Genomic DNA, 19,705 nt, shown 5'->3' on the forward strand with positions numbered 1-19,705 from the left:
CATAAGACTGAACGAATGTACTCCCCCAATCCTTAGGGCCATGAAAACAAAGTGAACAGAATATCTATATACTTGGGAAGGCATGGAAATTTGGAAACCAGTGGTTAATGCCTGCCACTTACTGCACGTGCATCTCTTGTAATTGGTCATAATCTTTGTTCTACTGGTTGCTAACTATTTCAAATATCACCTTAGTCTGAGAGTAAAGATGCACCCTTCCAGCTTACATGATGATGCTGTTTGAATGTCAAAGAGTGGTCCAGGGGCTGGCAGCATTGGCACCACCTGGGAGCCGGTTAGAAAGACAAGTTCTTGGGCCCCGTCTCTGCCCGACTGAATCAGAAAATCTGGGGTGTTTTTCACAATTTGTGTTTTCACAAACACTCCAGGGGATTTGTCTGCCTGCTAAAGTTTGAAAAGCATGAAAGCATTTTAACCTCTCAGAGCAGCTTTGTAAACAGCATGTCACTTGATTCTTATCATCTCCCTGTGTCACTTGAATGACTTTCACTCACATTTGATGGATGGCAGCTCGAAGGTAAGTCAAATGAACCAGGGTCAAATAGTCAATTTTATATATTTACTATTTATCTTTTGGCATTTGGCATACAGACATTGTATCAGTTTGTCCTGCACTAAAGCTGACCCCAATTTACTACTTATTTTTGGAAAAAGCCTGTCACTCATGTTCTTTCAAGTTCCCTAAGACAATAGGTTAGATGATTCTAATTTTTCACTTATTTGCTCATTATTTGATATTTTGTTTAAAAGGTTGTGAGGTGACTGATGTCTGTTTGAGGTGTCTAACATATGAATTGTATAAAATTTTAAATGACAATGTAAATGGCAAATGCATTTTTAACAGATTTTAGAAGATAAAATTTAAAAAGTGATAAAGGAAGAAAAACTCTCCCACCCTCACCTATCATTAACAGTTAGTTTGTTTAGGTTCATACACCAATAATCACATTTGTACAAATCATGGTATACATGTTATTTTGGAGATTTTTTTCTTTCTTCTCCTATTTTTTTGGGTGGGGGAGAGTAAGGGGAGGTCATGCTGTATGGAACTTAGGTCCTTGATCTGGAACTGAAACCAGGCTTCTGCAGAGGGAGGGTAGAGTCCTGAACCACCAGGGAATTCTCTGGTTTCTTAATATGCCTTGATAAACTTTCTGAGTCTGCAAATGTCATTCCTTGTAACTGAAAGGGACTGCGGGAGAGAGACAAGAGAGAAACAAAGAAATAGAGAAATGGAGAGAGAGAGAGTTTTAAGGAATTGGCTCATACAAATGTATAAACTGGTAAGTCCAAAATCTAGAGCTGGAACACTGGAGACCCCAGGAAAACTGAGTTGGTGTTTGAATGTGAAGGCAGTCTGCTGACAGAATTCCCTCTTCCTCCAGAAAGGTCAGTCTTTTTCTCAAGGCCTTCAATTGAATGGATGAGGCCCATTCACATTATGGAGAGTAATCTGCTTTATGTAAAGTCTACTGATTTAAATGCTAACCTCTTAACAAAAAAAAAATCTTCACAGCAACATTTGGACACGTTTGAGCAAATATCTGGGAACCATTGCCTAGCCAAGCTGACACATAAAATTAACTATTACAAAAATTACTTTTCATGGGTGTGTATACTTCATTTTATTTATGAACTACCATTTATCTATTTCCTTAAGGCTGGAGATTCAAGTTGCTTCTAATTTTTTCATCCTTACATATAGCACATCTTTGACCATTTGGGTCAATTTTGCTTTCATATCTGTTCACAGAGTGTGGAAAGAAAAGCATGTTTCTAACTTTGCAACTTTTTATTTCTAAATTGCCTTTGTAGCTGTCTTTATCCCATGAACCACAACTTGAAGACTGGAGTAGGGAAAATGCCAAGCTGGTCTTGATCTTCCCTTTCCTTCCTCAGCCTGCAGGTCACTGGGAACTGGCATGATGCTGAGTTCCTGGGCCACCTCCTCAATTGAAGAAGTGGCAGAAGCTGGTCCCGAGGCGATTCGCTGGCTGCAGCTGTACATCTACAAGGACCGTGAGGTCACCAAGCAGCTTGTGCGGAGGGCTGAGCGAATGGGCTACAAGGCCATATTTGTGACCGTGGACACCCCTTACCTGGGCAACCGCTTTGATGACGTGCGTAACAGGTTCAAGATGCCACCCCAACTCAGGTAACCATGGCTTTTTGATCACTGGGTCCCTGAACTTATTTTCTATTTCTGTTTGCTCTTGTCATGATCCAGTTCCAAAGACTTTCTCCAGTTTCCACTTGGGTGTTCGGGGGAATCACAAAATGTTGGTTCCAAAGTATGGCTGTATGAGATTGTATCTAGGAATGATAAGGTCTGGGTTCTAGAGATGGTGTCATTGTCAAGTATCCATATAATCCTCAGCAAATCACACACCTAATGTGAGTGTCGCATACTTGAGCTATAACAACAGAGACAGGATTTGCCATATACTTGTAAAAATAAAAAAAATCTACATCTCAGAGTGTATTAAGGGCTTTGAGTAGGATGAATTGCCATATAGATAGAAGATACTTAATTTAGCTTAAGCAACAGCTTGCTATTGTGATCCTAATACCATATTTCTTTGCCTGTTGAAATAAAAAAGCACCCTTTTAACTTTATTTTTCATTGTATTTGGAACAACTCTGGCAGGGAAGATTGAAGAAAGCTAAAAGAATGGAGACAAAAGAAGTCACATATTTGCTGCCTCATCTCCTACTTCTTTCAATGACATATCTCTTTTGTTGTGGTTCACCCATGGTTCAAGATTCACTAGTTTATTTACTGGTTAATTCATTATTTCATCCATTCACTCACTCATTCATCTCAGCAAAAACAATGTACATATCTAGGAATCTAAGACTGAACTGTGATGGTTTTATCAGGCCATTCAGCTGATCCATCAACAGGGAATTATAGCCCCTTTCCCTGTAAAAGATTAGGATCATCTTGAGTCAAAACTAGAAACTCAGTGAAGTTTACTGAACAAGACAGAGCTACAAATCTCTCCTCCCCTTTGATTTTACCTTCCCTTGGTTACTACCAAGGTTCCTGCCCTTTTGTTTTTCATACCAGTGTTTGATCGATAGACTTTAGGGCTAAAACTATTTGAGCAGAAGAAAAATCTTAGTTTTAATGGAGGACATTTTGATGATGGGATTTCAAAGCATCCACCAGAGTACAAGAAATGAGGGATGACTTCTTTAGAATCCTAGACCTCACTTCACTGGACTATTGCTTATTCTGTCTGCATATAAAGTTAATCCTTCTAAAAGATCCAAAATCTAAAAGATTCAAAATCAAATCAGCATTCCACATAAGGACAAGAAGACTGTTGAGAGCCAGGATTCCAAGTGAATTAGAGAATGGAATGTCTTCCAACCATCATGTAAGTTCATAGTCTTCTGTGTCACATAACTGTCATATAGCTCTTCTGTGTGTATACCTATTTAAGTATAAGTTATTGTGCATAAAATCTTGCTGTTAAACCATATATAAATGAGCTGTGTGATGTTATCTCTGTGATAGTTCCAGGTAGGTTTAGGATTTATTTCTGTATATAATATCCTCAATGGCCCAATGGCAGAATGAGGAAGTGTTCCCCCGACAGCCATCAATCACCCTGCTCCACACATTCCAGACATGGAGTTACCCAAACACCCTGTCTTTCTAAGAGAACAAAAACAAAAATTCTTGACATATTTCTACTTCTTGCCAAATTCATCAAAGTAGATGGTTTCAAATGTCCTTAATATGAAATCTTATTCATCTATATTAATTCTTGATATGAATTCACGTTATTTCTCTCTTTTGATTACCTTAGATTTTAGACTTTCTAAAATGTCGTTTCCCAGTATTTAGGCTTCTGGCAGGAAATGTTCCTCATTGTTTCCCTTTGACCATTTGAATAGGAATTTGCTATTTTTCTTCTTCTGTTCTACTGCTACTTCTACTGCTGGCGACAACAATAAATAATACAGTGGGTTTGTTCTTTAAGCTTAGGAAGCAGTTTCTAGCTCTGAATAACAAAACAGGTTTCACGTGGTATCTACTTAGATGGGGGACGACACCCGTGTTAAATCTGGCCCATATCTCTCACTCCTTGGGTGCCAGGGCCACTCAGCCAGGAGCGGGAAGTCTGCTGTTCTTTCCCGCCCCCCTCTTTCCTCTTGGGCTCCTGCCCAGATGACGTGAGGGACCAGGAGACAAAGGCCCTTTTCAGCTGTCCATGTGCAGAGGAGTGGCCACGGCTCCCCAGCTTGTCACATCTTCCTTCTGAAGATGATCAAATAATGAGCCACACATCTAGGCTACGGGGAACACAGGAAACACCCCTGGCCGGTGCCCTGGCCGTCAGAGTGCACACTGACGCTGTTTGTCCCTGCGGGCTTCGGGGAGGGGGGTGTGCAGCGCCCTGGGGCCCACGTTCAGCAGTGAAGGCAGAGCGCCCGATGGGAGGCCCTGGCTTCCGCTGGAGGGCACGTGCTGCCCCAAAGCTCATCTGTTACAGCCTGATATGAAATCAGGTTTCTTTCCGCAATTGACCTGACTCAGAGAAGGTGAAGCCGGGCTGTTCAGAATGAGGTTTGGCAGGCGCGCGAGGCAGGAAATCCAGAGGAGAATGAGTCTGTAAAGCAGTGGCTCCTTCCAGCCCTCGTGGCTTCCTCTGCCTGGAGAGAGGGGGGGCGGGTCCTGACTCTCGGCTTCTGGGACCAGCCAGAGTTCAGGAGTTTGGTAATCTCTGCCTGGTCCATATGCAAAACACACGGATGTGTGCATGATGAGCAGCGCGGAGGTCCCTGAGACTGAGGGGGAGTAAGACGAATTCTCATCCGCTCCCGGAAGAGGCGAGGATTGAAGTCAGTTTACCAGATTGGCTCCTGGGGCGCTGAGTCAGGGACCCGAGTCCATCTCCACACCACGCGGGGGGTGGCTTGTTTACTCTGGGTTAAAATTTGGCTCTTCGGGGCAGGGCTAAGGCAGTTAAAAGAAATTTCCAATCATTGACTAAGGTCAAGGTAAATCATGACACCTACCCTTTTGATGATTTGCCCTGGGACGTGCTTCCTTAGGCCCTGAAATGAAGTATTCATCACAACAGCCAAACAGCACGCGAAAGAGATGAGACCGTGCTGTCTTCCCAGATTTCTGGGGATAAAAGTGGTGGATGAGGCATCCCCTTCTCTGACCTCATTGCCAGCATTCTCATCTTCATTCACTCTTCCCAGCATCTCCTGCTTCCTCCTGTTCTTTCAGGGGCCAGTCACACCTGCGCCTTAGAGCCTCAGAACTGACTCTTCCCTCTGCCTGTAACATTCTTTCCCCAAATCAATGCAAACTAACTTCACTTCTTACATCAGGGATGAAGCTACATGTCTTTATATTGGGAAACCAAAATAAGGATGAATGGTAGAGACCAGAATAGAGATACAATAAGTGTGGGGATCTTGGGTTGGGAATCTTGGGTTGTGGGTCTAAAAGAGAGAAAACGATTTGTGAAGGAGGACTTTGCACATGGCAGATCAGTTCAGTTCAGTTCAGTTCAGTCGCTCAGTCATGTTTGACTTTTTGCGACCCCATGAATCACAGCATGCCAGGTCTCCCTGTCCATCACCAACTCCCGGAGTTTACTCAAACTCATGTCCATCGAGTCAGTGATGCCATCCAGCCATCTCATCCTCTGTCATCCCCTTCTCCTCCTGCCCCCAGTCCTTCCCAGCATCAGGGTCTTTTCCAGTGAGTCAACTCTTTGCATGAGGTGGCCAAAGTCTTGGAGTTTCAGCTTCAGCATCAGTCCTTCCAATGAACACCCAGGACTGATCTCCTTTAGGATGGACTGGTTGGATCTCCTTGCAGTCCAAGGGACTCTCAAGAGTCTTCTCCAACACCACAGTTCAAAAGCATCAATTCTTTGGTGCTCAGCTTTCTTCACAGTCAACTCTCACATCCATACATGACCGCTGGAAAAACCATAGCCTTGACTAGACAGGACCTTTGTTGGCAAAGTAATGTCTCTGCTTTTTAATATGCTATCTAGGTTGCTCATAACTTTCTTCCAAGGAGTAAAGCGTCTTTTAATTTCATGGCTGCAATCACCATCTGCAGTGATTTTGGAGCCCCCAAAAATAAAGTCAGCCACTGTTTCCACTGTTTCCCCCATCTGTTTCCCATGAAGTGATGGGACCAGATGCCATGATTTTAGTTTTTTGAAATATTGAGCTTTAAGCCAACTTTTTCACTCTCCTCTTTCACTTTCATCAGGAGGCTCTTTAGTTCTTCTTCACTTTCTGCATAAGGGTGGTGTCATCTGCATATATGAGGTTATTGATATTTCTCCCGGCAATCTTGATTCCAGCTTGTGCTTCTTCCAGCCCAGCGTTTCTCATGATGTACTCTGCATATAAGTTAAATAAGCAGGGTGACAATATACAGTCTTGACGTACTCCTTTTCCTATTTGGAACCAGTCTGTTGTTCCATGGCAGATAGCCTCTAAATTATTTGGTTAGGAAAACAGTTACAATGTTAAGTCACATAATATTAAGCAGGATAATAACCTTCCAAAGATGCCTATGTTCTGAACCTTGGAACCTGAGAATATGTTACTTTTTACATGGCAAAATGAACTTTGAAGGTGTGATTAAGTTAAGGACCTTGAGATGAGATGATTATCCTAGATTATGACAGGAGGCTTAATGTAATGAAAGGGCTCCTTATAAGAGGCATGCAGGACGGTCAGAGTCAGAGAAAGAGATGTGATGAGAGAAGCAGAAGTTGGAGTGATAGCATCTGGAAACAGGGAAATATAGATGGTTTCTAGAAGCTGGAAAAGTCAAGGAAAGAGATTCTCGCCTAAGCCTCTGGAAAGGAAATAGCCCTATTGACCCCTTGAGTTTAGTCCAATGAGGCAGTTTGAACTTCTAGAACTATAATATAATAAATTTGTGTCACTTTAAAGCCTCTAGGGTTGTGCTTGTTATAGCAGCAACAGGAAACAGATACAATGACACAACTCTGCCAGTTTCCTTTACAAGATAGCTTCTCATTGGGGCCACATCCAATTACCATATTTAAACTCTCAAGTAAAGTCTCTACCAGCTCACATCCCTCTTATTCTGCTCTGTTTTTTCCTTTATTTTGTACAGTACTTATGTCCTAACAGTGAGAAGGCAATGGCAACCCACTCTAGTGTTCTTGCCTGGAGAATCCCAGGGACAGAGGAGCCTGGTGGGCTGCCATCTATGGGGTTGCACAGAGTCGGACACGACTGAAGCGACTTAGCAGCAGCAGCAGCATGTTCTAACAGGCTCCACAAATTACCTATTGATTATGTTTCTTGTTTATTTTCTGAATGTCAACCTAGATAGCCAGTATTTTTGATCATTTTACTAAAACACTGTCACATAGTAGGTGCTCAGTAATGTTGAATAAAAATGTACTAAATCATAACAGATTTACCCAATAAAACAATACTAATAAGAACTTGAATAAGGGTTTGAGCTCGTACTTAAAATCCTTGCCCTGAACCTTTCTTCCAAATAACCAGCCACATGGAAGAAAAAGTTAGCGGGACTGTGCAATAAATAGAAATGTTTTCCTAATCACAGTATTAAAAGTTGCTGTTCCATGTACCAATATCTATTATGTAGTTTGAATGTCTCTCATGTTATACTGATATTATGCGTTCTACTGGTTGTTATTTTGTAATGTGTTTCCCACAGTGGAGACATATGACATTATCTTTAATGTCATATGATATCTCAATAATAGTCATCATTACTGACATTACTATTGGTTATTTAATAATGTTAACTTTCCTTGGTAGTTGTTACATTTTTATGATGTTAACTTACTAAAAACTAAAATCATTTTTATATTAGATTAAAAAGTATATTTAGGAGCCTTTCAAGGCACAATGAATCCTTTACAAAAAAGAAATCCTATCCCTTGCCTGTGGGTTGTTAAACAGATTGGGATTCAGAGAATTAAGTCCCAAGTAATCTTGTTATTATTTTGATGTTGCCCTTTTCCTTCCTTAAGAAATGAAATACTTTGGTTATCAGAAGCTGCTTTAAGTGTTTTTTGTGTATATGTCATAATTCTAATAAAAATAGCATTCATGGAGGTTTCCTTTGGAGCCATGGTTAAAACACTCCATCGTGGGTCTCTGTCAAGATATCTGAAAACTTTTTCTTGGCTTCTGGCTTTGAACAACGTTTAAGAGTAACAACAAGGCTTCATTGTACCCTGAAATTTCTGTAAGGCAACATTCATTCAAGTGTTGATCTGCATTTAGCCATCCAAGAATAACAACAGTTATTTATATAATTTTATCCATGTTTCTGTTTTTTCCTATCCCTTTCACCCTTTCACCCCACCCCTGCTGAAACAGTGTAGCTTGTTTGGGATGGGGGTGGGGTGCTATGCAGAGAATATACACGTACAGATATTATTCTTTTTTCCCCTCTGGTTTTGCTATGGCGTGGACAGACAGGACCTTTTTCTTGTTAACAATATTATTTAAAAGTTTGACATTTAATATTATTTAATATCATTTTTAAGTAATGGAATAGGCCTCCAATAATAAGGGTATGTTTGTTGACTAGGTTAGCTTAATTCAAGTTAGGATGACCGCAGAAGGCCAAAATCTGTGATAAAATATACAACATTAAGTGGTTTGATTAAAAAAGAAGCTTAGAGTATTTCAGCTATAATCTAAACCAAACTCAGCAAATAATGGATACATATATGACTTTCATGGATTTGTGATTTTCTGTGGCCTTTAGTGGCTACCTGAGTCATAGTCAATCCTTATTGAGAAAAATTTGCTAGTGGTTGAAGACAGTTACATGGGATGTGAATGTCCATGGCCTTATGATAATAGATGCTGCCTAAGCTACACAACCAGCTATTTGTAAGCACGTTAAGGGCATTAAACCTCAGTGCTCAGTTGCTCAGTCATGTCTGACTCTTTGCGGTCCCATGGACTATAGCGTACCAGGCTCCTCTGTCCATGGAATTTTCCAGGCAAGAATACTAGAGTAGGTTGCCATTTCCTCCTCCAGGGGATCTTCTTGACTCAGGGATTGAACCCAAGTCTCCTGTGTTTCCTACACTGGCAGGCAGATTCTTTACCACTGAGCTACCAGGGAAGCCCTAGTTTTGTAAAAATTTGAAACCTCTGTATAAAAATTGTTATAGCCTTGGCTCCAAGATACTTGCTATGTTCAATGTCAGAGCCAGTGGAAAGGAATAAGGACTGATGACTAAGCCAGAGATCCATATATAGCTTTCACTTTTACACAAAGAAGAGACTGGCTAGCAGAGTAATTCATAATGTGCAGAAGAGCAAGGTGAGTCTAGGTCACTGTCATCATTCAAAATCAGCCTTTTAGAGAAATGAAGTTGGCAGTTCTATTTGGGCCTGCTAAGCTGATTCCAGGCAGCTAAGTCACACGGGTGGTGCCAGTGTGTATTCAGAAGGCCATCTATCCTATCAATGGTCAGAGGTACAGGCAGAGAAGACTTTGTCCCTACCTTGGAGAACTTCCAAAATCTAGTCAAGATATCGGGATATTAGACTAAGAGAAAAGACCTCAGGTGTAGAGTAAGCCAGCTGCAGTGTCTTCTAGATGGGTTAGAGAAATACTGTTATAAGATGAGTTAACAAAATTAGACATAGGAGAAGGGAGCGACTCAGTGGGGTTGTGTCTTAGTTTGTGTTTCTTTGGGAGAAGAGTGTGAACCACTGATTTAAATAAAAGTATTTCCTTTAGAAGATGGTAGGAATATTGGTAGAGGAGTGGGGAATAGGTATAAGGGAGGGGAGGTGGTCAACAATTGGCATGTTACAGAGACAGTCACAGCTATGGGCAACTGAAGCTTAATCCTGCTGGGGAACTCTGGGAGATCTTGTAGAACCTATCTTAGGGTTAATCTGCCCAGGGGTGAAGGAGCTGGGGTATGTGTACACCAACATCCTTGACAAGTTGAGTCTGCTGTGTTGAGGGTGACTCAGGCCCCAGGAGCAAGAAAAAGTCATATGTATTAATCAAGTTCTCCAGAGAAACAGAACAAATAGCATGTCCATATCTAAATATCTGTATCTATATCTATAGAGATACTTACTACAAGGGATTTGATCACACAATTAAGGAGGCTGAGAAATCCCACAATCTATTATCTACAAGCTGGAGGCCCAGGTTGTAGGAGTAGGTCCAGGAAAGCCAGAGTAGTTTCAACCCAAACCTGAAGCCCTAAGAATGGGGGGAGCTAATGGTATAAGTCCCAGTCTGAGTCTGAAGGGGCCCCAAACTCAGAGCCCATAGTGTAAGTCCTGGTCAAAACCTGAAGGTTTGACAACCAATAGCTCCATTGTGAACAGTAGGAGACAATGGATGTCCCTGCTCAAACAGAGACAATGAAATTATTCTTCTTCCACCTTTTTGTCCTATTTGGGACCTCCACAGATTAGAAGATGCCTGCCCAGTCTCTTCTCAATCTACTGATATAAACGCTAATCTCACCTAGAAACATCCTTAGGGACATACCCAGAAGTAATGTTTTACCAGCTATCTAAGCTTCCCTTAGCCCAGTCAAGCTGACAAAACTAACCATCACACCTCAGGCAAAGTAAGGAAGGTCTTGATGATTGGAAAACTCATATCCTGATCAGGATTGTCTAGAAGACTGGGGGTTCTGAGTCAGAAGACAGAAAAAGCAAGTAAATAGAGGAGGAAAAAAGCAAGAGCTGACAGCTCATCTTCTGGGAACCACTTTCCACTTCTCCCTATGCCCACCAGCACCAGCACCACCACTACCGCCGTGGTAGCAGCAAGACAAGGAAAAGAGTTTACAGTGACCACAGGCAGAAGGTGTTAATACTGCATTTCCAATCTCCTCTAGAATTTTCCAAAAGGACTTTGAAAGATTTCTGAAGCCTGATGTAATTGACAGAGTGCCGTTGAGATCTGAGTGAAGATAATGTAATCAGGAGTCAGAGACACTGAGACTTTCCTGGTGGTCCAGTGGTTAAGATGTCACTTCCAATGCAGAGGTTACAGGTTCGATCCTTAGTTGGGGAGCTAAGATCCCACATGCCTCAAAGCCAAGAAACCAAAGCATGAAATAGAAAGACTTTAAAATGATCTACACAGAAAAAGAATTCTTAAAAAAAAAAAAAGAGTAGAGATCAGTTTGAAACCCAAATCCTGCCTTAGTTAATACATGGGGGCATCTTGTTCTACAATCTGGTTTTATTTTCTGTATAAAATAGGAATTATAGAGTGTGAATTTTATTTTCCAAAAGTTTTTAAAATATTGTGGGTACATGAATGCCCATTGTCAATTGTGATGCACCATGCAAATGTTCGTCTTATGATTAATATGCATTGCATTTGAAAATAGCATCAAATTGATTGTTTATATCACAGACTGGCTTAAAAAGGTAGAGATATTTGAACTTGGCCAAAGTTTTATCCTTTAATCTCACTTATTTATATAAAAAGTTATATAAATTTATATAAAAATCTTACACTATAAGATGTAAAATAAACTTTAAGTGACCAATTAAGTCTACTAAGTTGTCCAATTTAGCCTGGACTCCTCATCAAAACATGAAAACGTAAATGTGATCAACCTGGAGAGTGAACAGTCAATTGATTTGAAAAGAGTACCCTTCTTTTTTTTCATTGAATGAGTCATTGTAAAGATACTTCTAATTTGGGAAGTTTCTCACTTTATGTATCTCTTTATTTCAGAATGAAAAATTTTGAAACCAGTGATTTAGCATTTTCTTCGAAGGAAAATTTTGGAGATAAAAGTGGACTTGCTGCATATGTGGCTAAAGCAATAGACCCATCCATCAGCTGGGAGGATATTAAATGGCTGAGAAGACTGACATCTCTGCCCATTGTTGCAAAAGGCATTTTGAGAGGTTTGTTTATTTCTCTACTTGAGTTCACTCTGATTTTATGATTCTTTATGGATATGATCATGATATTTTAAGGGAAAACAATCAATTATTTCCAAATAATTAATATGGAAATATAAATCCATCTTTCAGTTCTCGCATTTGACATTAATGACTAAATGTGTCTTCCTTCTGAAGGAGAACAGGGCTCTTATGAAGTAAAAAGTTACTTTTTATAAAGTAGTGTGATTGCCTTATTTTGGATGCCATTGAATCACAGAGCTTGACAAAACCTAGGTAGAAGGTCTTGAGTTTGTCGCTTTGGCTAAAAACTGCCAACAACTGCTCTCAGATCAATAAGAAGTCCCAAGGAAGATATTATGACAGCCAGATATGTTTAAGAGCCCTTTGTATTTTTCTCCTGTTCCCTCCCAGTACCAATGACTAGAACTGATTTTTTGAGTGTGGTATCCCATATCACCTCTCTTTAAAGAATGGTGGACTAGAACATTAAAATCTTCAAATATCAAGCCATGGTTGTTAAGAAACTTGACAAATCCCCCAGCATCCACATGTATGCAAATCCTACAGGGAGGTACCAATGAATATAATAATTTGGAATGTAAATGTGTTCACCCACAAAAATATTTTCTTGCCTTTGAAAACTGTTATGTAGATAACAGTTATGTAGATAACTGCCGCAAACATATAATTTCAAATGGAAATGTTTAAGTAAGTGGCTCTGTGATGAGAGACTCTATTAACCTATCTCAGGGTTAACTATGGCTTAGATTCAAAACTTTTTCATTGGTTTTACTTGAATATGTATAAGTACCATGGCCCTTATTTATAAAGCTCTGGGGATGCCCCTGACTTTATTCAATAGTATGGACACAAATATAAGCTAACGTGAGTAAAAGAATGGGCCTAATGAAGCTTGGCTACCCACTCCAGTATTCTTGGGCTTTCTTGGTAACTCACATGGTGAAAATTCACCTGCAGTGTGGGAGTCCTGGGTTCGATTCCTGGGTTAAGAAGATCCTCTACAGAAGGGAACGGCTACCCGCTCCAGTAGTCTGTCCTGGAGAATTCCATGGACTAGTCCATGGGGTTGCGAAGAGTTGGACACGACTGAGCAACTTTCACTTTTCACAATGAAGCTTTTAAGTAGTGAAGATACGTTTAAATCCTGATCTGTCTTAATCTGTGCTTTTAAAAGATACTGTTATATTCTTTTCTATAGACTATTGTCAGTTCAAAATTTCTGTGGATTATACTTTTTTGAGTATATACTGATATTACAGACACCTTTAAACAACAGTTTCTCTGACCTTGCTTGCATTCATACTGTAGTCCATGATTGTTAGTGCTACTTTCTGTAGCTATATTCCACTGTAGGTACTGAAATATTAACCCCAAGGATCTGTCCCATTTATTTTCTCATTCATTCACTTATTCACTCACTCATTTCATAAACATTTACTATGCTTACTGTGTGCTAAAATAAAAGACAATAATTTGAGATCCTTGGCCAAAGGACATCTCATTCTTGGAAGGGACAGACATAAAAACAAGAATTTGGATGAGATAAGATGTTGTAGGTGCTGAGATTGAAATCTATGCACTGTAAGGGTGTGGCTTAAATGGTATTTTGGACAGTTATAAAAGTGATTTACGGAAGGTTTCATTCCAGAATGGAAGATGATCCTTGACTTTTGTCTTGACATCAGGTCAAAAGACTCTTTTTCAGACTTCGGTCATGACGAAATACAGCAGTCACAAGTAACAATGTTAAACTATATAAGCCATACTAGAGTATGCAGACTTTAAGATGGTTGAGAACCACTAAAAATCTTGATGAGGGAAACAGCCTCATCAGATTAGCAATGTAGAAAAAGCAAGCTTTGTATAATGGGCTGACTCAATGGAGGTGGCCTAACTGTGGTCAGGGAAGCAATTTAGGAAACTGCTGTAACCTGGGTAAGAATTGTGGCTAATCCCTGGTATCTCAGCTGGTAAAGAATCCACCTGCAATGCAGGAGACCCTGGTTTGATTCCTGGGTCGGGAAGATCCACTGGAAAAGGGATAGGCTACCCACTTCAAAGAATTCTTGAACTTCCCTTGTGGCTCAGCTGGTAAAGAGTCAACCTGCAATGTAGGAGACCTCAGTTCGATCCCTGGGTTGGAAAGATCCCCTGGAGAAGGGAACAGCTACCTACTCCAGTATTCTGGCCTGGAGAATTCCATGGGCTGTATTGTCCATGGGGTCGCAAAGAGCTGGACATGATGGAGCTACTTTCACTTTCACTTCACAGTAGTGTCAGTGAGGAAACCAAAAGGGTGTAATCCATTTAGAAAATTATTTAAAAATTATTTAAAAATAATTAAAAATTATTTAAAAAATGCTGTTTCAAGTATTTAATCACTCTTATCACAGAAGGCTCACAGCAGTTGGTGTAAAATCACCAATTTAATTTTTAACCAACTTTTCAATTTTGGATTCCCAATATACCTAATTTTCTACAACTTTGTCCTCTAGGATATGATATGAATCTATTGAATGAGACTTTACTATCACATGTTATGTTGAAAAATGTATTGACTTCAAGAACATCATTCTGTGGCCATTACACCAAGGACCACTACCACCACCATTACTTCTCTTTTTTCTTTCTTATGTTATGTGTTTTTCACTCAGTAGACAGCCTGAATGTTTATTGAGTAAAATACTTAGGCAAAACTTCATGAATATGTATAATTAGAGAGAGCTCAAAAGCAAGAGAAGAAGAGACTGGGCATTTGGCATTTGAAAGGAAATAACTTATTTGTACATGTGCAGTTTACATTGTGTAGCTTCTCTGTAACTATTTACTTCATTTATTTAACAAACAAGAATCATCACTATGACAACAACTACATTAAGTGGTGCATAGATTCAGTCCGGGTGGAGGGGAGGCGGGAGTGGTAAGGCCAATTCTGGGAAATTCAGGTCTCATTATTTCACAGATCTTCATCCAGAAGTTACATGGATTGACTAAGAGTCATCTATCTTTTTTCATTTTCTTTTTACCAGAAAGGTACAGATTATGTTTGTAGGGACATGAAATCACAGGCTACTGAGAAGATCTCAATGAAACATCCCCCCTTACCACCATTTTAAGGATTGCATTCTAATGACAGCAAGATGCAATCTCTTGCTGTGGTTAAACTCTGTCTTTGGAAACTTCAACACAAACTCCAAATATGTACTTGAGACAGGGTTAGGTTTTCTTCAGAACTCACGCTAACAAATGGCATTATAAACAAAGGCATGAGCTTTTCAGAATTTTCTTCTAATTAAAAAATTTAAAACTAGGCTATCTCACTTCTCTAGTGGTTTTTGGCTTCTCAGAGACTTCTTTAACTCATTATTATCCTATCTATAGTTTTTAAAGACATTCTCAAAGAATATTCACTCAGTGTTCCTGAATTGTGTTCAAAACTGCTGCCATGAAGCTAGGATTGAGTTACTAAGCTCCTGCTGAAATAGCATAGAGTTCTGCTATATGTCTGTTGTCCAAGGCCTTGACAATAGATAGAAGATAATACTACTCTAAATCTTGAGTACTTACTTTGGTATTTAAGATTAAGTATGGAAATAATGTATTAATAAGATAGCAAACAGTGCTATTCACTATTGACCATTGTGTTTGTGAATCAGTTAGTGTATTACCCGGCAAATTAACAATTGTGGAATGTCATACCAGTAAACTCTAAACGTTAATGAAAATATCCAAGATTCATGAACATTTACTATGATCACTTTGACTCTCTTGTTAAGAAAACATTGTTTTTCTCTCTGGGTTAAAATAAAATGTCAATAAGATTACATAAACAACTAAGGAGAAGGATACATAAATGGTCATAAATGATTACTTTCATTTTTTCTCTACATACTCATGATTCCATCTTCTGAGCAAACCATTCAGTGATTTCTCCCTACATTCCCAGCACTGCCTGGTAGAACACAGAAAACCATTTGAGATGATAGAAGACAACAAATTAAGACTTAAATAGCACTTCCTTCAAAATGAAAAGCTCATAATAATCATAATCCTCACTAGGATGAAAATTTATTGTTATAAACAAAACTTAAACAGACTTGCCAAAAGTATCCAGCAAATAAATCTTCCTCTACCTATTCACATTCTTAGTTAATATTCCCTGTACCATCAGCTGAAAATAATAATAATCATATTTATCTGAGTGCTCAATATGTGTCAGGTACTTTCTAAGAGCTCATTCAACTTATTTAATCCACAAATCAATCATATTTGAATCTTTATCTCCATTTTGTGGTTTAATATACTGATGCACCAAATAAGTTAAGTAATTTGCCACTTACATGGCAAGCATGTAGCAGATATGGGATTCAAATCTAGGTGGTCTTACTACCAAACGTAAGGGGTTAATCTCTTTTTCATACTGTGTAGGATCAGTATATTGACAGTATTCAATATCTTAAGACACAGGTTATAGCTACCTGGTGGCAAGTATTCGCATTATAAATCAGAGGATTACATACATCTTTGATCATGAGGTTCATAAAATATATTTCAAATATTTTAATTTTTTAACTTTTGAGTTTTATGTTTCGTATCACACATGCAATTAGATAACCAGAGCAATTCCAATTACATTTTACATTGTTTGTTAAAGTTACTTATAGGTATTGATACATCTAGACATAAAAAAATACCATGGTACATCTCTTTATTAGAGTGGGTAAACGCATGCAAACATTAAAACTCAGTTAGCCAATATGGCAGTCACTAGCCAAGTGTGGCTATTCAAGTCAATTAAAATTAAACAAAAGTAAAATTCAGTTTCTCATTTACACTGCCACACTTCTATTTCTCTACAGCTATTTGTGTTACTGTATGGAACCACACAGATGTAGAACATTTCCATCATCATAGAAAGTTCTCCTGGATAGCATACAAGTCTGTGTCTTTAGAGAACCATTTCCTAAACATGTTTTAAATGATAGTGTCATAGCATATTGGGCTTCTAGTTCAAAATGATAGATTCAGCACATATGTACCATTTTATCAAATTTAAGACCCTACTGAAATTAAAGTACAGAAATCCAAGTATGCATAACACTTATGACAGCAAAGGAAAGGAAGGCACAAACAGCAGAGAAACTTCAAGACATTTATGAAAGAAACAAAATGTAAAGCATATTGACATATTGAGCATATTGACAGCAGGAAAATGAAAAGAAAACTGCCCCTGTAGATAGTCTTTGTGAGAACCCTGAAGGCAGGAGCAAGTCATATCATAGGGTGCTTGAGGGGTTCTAGTGTCTAGAGTGTAAGTGTGACAGAGATGAGGGATGAAAAGTGGAAGCTGAAAGCCAGAGGAATCACTGGAGTTCTGTTTGTGACACTCACCCACTAGCCACTGAAGATGGGTAAGGTCTGCTGGGGTCCCGGGGTGTCCAGGGGACTGGTCTCTGCCTCCTGCTGGTGCCTTGGAGGGGTGCAGGGTGGTGAGGAGCTGGAAGCCACGGGGTTTCTCAGGGGTTTGTACTCCAGCCCAGGGGAGACTCTGCCTTTAGCATCACAAGGCACTTCAGAAATTTCAAAACATAAAAGACGATGGTTCAGTTCAGTTCAGTTCAGTTCAGTCGCTCAGTCGTGTCCGACTCTTTGCGACTCCATGGATCACAGCACGCCAGGCCTCCCTGTCCATCACCAACTCCCAGAGTTACTCAAACTCATATCCATCGAGTCAGTGATGTCATCCAGCCATCTCATCTTCTGTCGTCCCCTTCTCCTCCTGCCCCCAATCCCTCCCAGCATCAGGGTCTTTTCCAATGAGTCAACTCTATGCATAAGGTGGCCAAAGTATTGGAGTTTCAGCTTCAGCATCAGTCCTTCCAGTGAACACCCAGGACTGATCCCCTTTAGGATGGACTGGTTAGATCTCCTTGCAGTCCAAGGGACTCTCAAGAGTCTTCTCCAACACCACAGTTCAAAAACATCAATTCTTCAGTGCTCAGCTTTCTTCACAGTCCAACTCTCACATCCATACATGACCGCTGGAAAAACCATAGCCTTGGCTAGACTGACCTTTGCTGGCAATGTAATGTCTCTGCTTTTTAATAAGCTGTCTAGGTTGGCCATAACCTTCCTTCCAAGGAGTAAGTGTCTTTTAATTTCATGGCTGCAATCACCATCTGCAGTGATTTTGGAGCCCCCAAAAATAAAGTCAGCCACTGTTTCCACTGTTTCCCCATCTATTTGCCATGAAGTGATGGGACCAGATGTCATGATCTTAGTTTTCTGAATATTGAGCTTTAAGCCAACTTTTTCACTCTCCTCTTTTACTTTCATCAAGGGGCTCTTTAGTTCCTCTTCACTCTCTGCCATAAGGGTGGTGTCATCTGCATATGTGAGGTTATTCACATTTCTCCAAGCAATCTTGATTCTAGCTTGTGCTTCCTCCAGCCCAGTGTTTCTCTTGATGTACTCTGCATATAAGTTAAATAATCAGGGTGACAATATACAGTCTTGACGTACTCCTTTTCCTATTTGGAACCAGTCTGTTGTTCCATGTCTAGTATCCAAATGATAAGGGCTTCAAGAAAATTAGAGAGATCAAGGGAACATTTCATGTGGAGATGGGCGCAATAAAGGACAGAAATGATATGGACCTAACAGAAGCAGAAGATATTAACAAGAGGTGGCAAGAATACACAGAAGAACTATACAAAGAAGATCTCCATGACCCAGATAACCATGATGGTGTTATCACTTACCTAGAGCCAAACATCCTGGAGTCTGAAGTCAAGTAGGCCTTAGGTAGCATCACTATGAACAAAGCTAGTGGAAGTGATGGAATTCCAGTTGAGTTATTTCAAATCCTAGAAGATGATGCTGTGAAAATGCTGCACTCAATATGTCAGCAAATTTGGAAAACTCAACAGTGGCCACAAGACTGGAAAAGGTCACTTTTCATTCCAGTCCCAAAGAAAGGCAATGCCAAAGAATGCTCAAACCACTGCACAATTGCACTCATCTCACATGCTAGCAAAGTAATGCTCAAAATTCTCCAAGCCAGGCTTCAGCAGTGTTTGAACTGAGAACTTCCAGATGTTCAAGCTGGATTTAGAAAAGACAGAGGGACCAGAAGTCAAATTGCCAATGGATCATCGAAAAAGCAAGAGCATTCCAGGAAAACATCTTATTCTGCTTTATTGACTATACCAAATCCTTTGACTGTGTGGATCACAACAGACTGGAAAATTCCTAAAAAAAGATGGGAATACCAGATCACCTTACCTGCCTCCTGAGAAATCTGTATGCAGGTCAAGAAGCAACAGTTAGAATCAGACTTGGAACAATGGACTGGTTTCAAATTGAGAAAAAGAGTACATCAAGGTTGTATGTTGTCACCCTGCTTATTTAACTTTTATGCATAGTACATCGTGCAAAATGCCAGGATGGATGAAGCACAAGTTGCAAGAAATATCAATAACCTCAGATATGCAGATGACACCACCATTATCGCAGTAAGTGAAGAGGAACCAAAGAGCCTCTTGATGAAGGTGAAAGAGGAAAGTGAAAAAGTTGGCTTAAAATTCAACATTCAAAAAACTAAGACCATGGCTTCTGGTCCCATCACTTCATGGCAAATAGATGGGGGAACAATGGAAACAGTGAGAGAGTTTATCTTCTTGGACTCCAAAATCACCGCAGATGGTGATTGTGGCTATGAAATTAAGACGCTTGC

The 19,705-nt window shown here is 39.8% G+C and overlaps 1 protein-coding gene across 7 annotated transcripts in view; it reads left to right on the forward strand.

Annotated features, from left to right (window-relative positions):
* HAO1 (hydroxyacid oxidase 1) overlaps nucleotides 1-19,705 on the forward strand; it is a 128,379-nt gene that overhangs the window by 22,178 nt on the left and 86,496 nt on the right. For all 7 annotated transcript variants that reach the window (XM_043480173.1, XM_043480175.1, XM_043480178.1 and 4 more), the window contains 2 exons: nucleotides 1,921-2,176; nucleotides 11,774-11,949. In XM_043480173.1, the coding sequence (XP_043336108.1) occupies nucleotides 1,921-2,176; nucleotides 11,774-11,949 (432 nt within the window). The remainder of the gene's footprint in view (nucleotides 1-1,920; nucleotides 2,177-11,773; nucleotides 11,950-19,705) is intronic.

The sequence above is a fragment of the Cervus canadensis genome, chromosome 10 (genome assembly GCF_019320065.1).
Source record: "Cervus canadensis isolate Bull #8, Minnesota chromosome 10, ASM1932006v1, whole genome shotgun sequence".
NCBI classification, from domain to species: domain Eukaryota; kingdom Metazoa; phylum Chordata; class Mammalia; order Artiodactyla; family Cervidae; genus Cervus; species Cervus canadensis.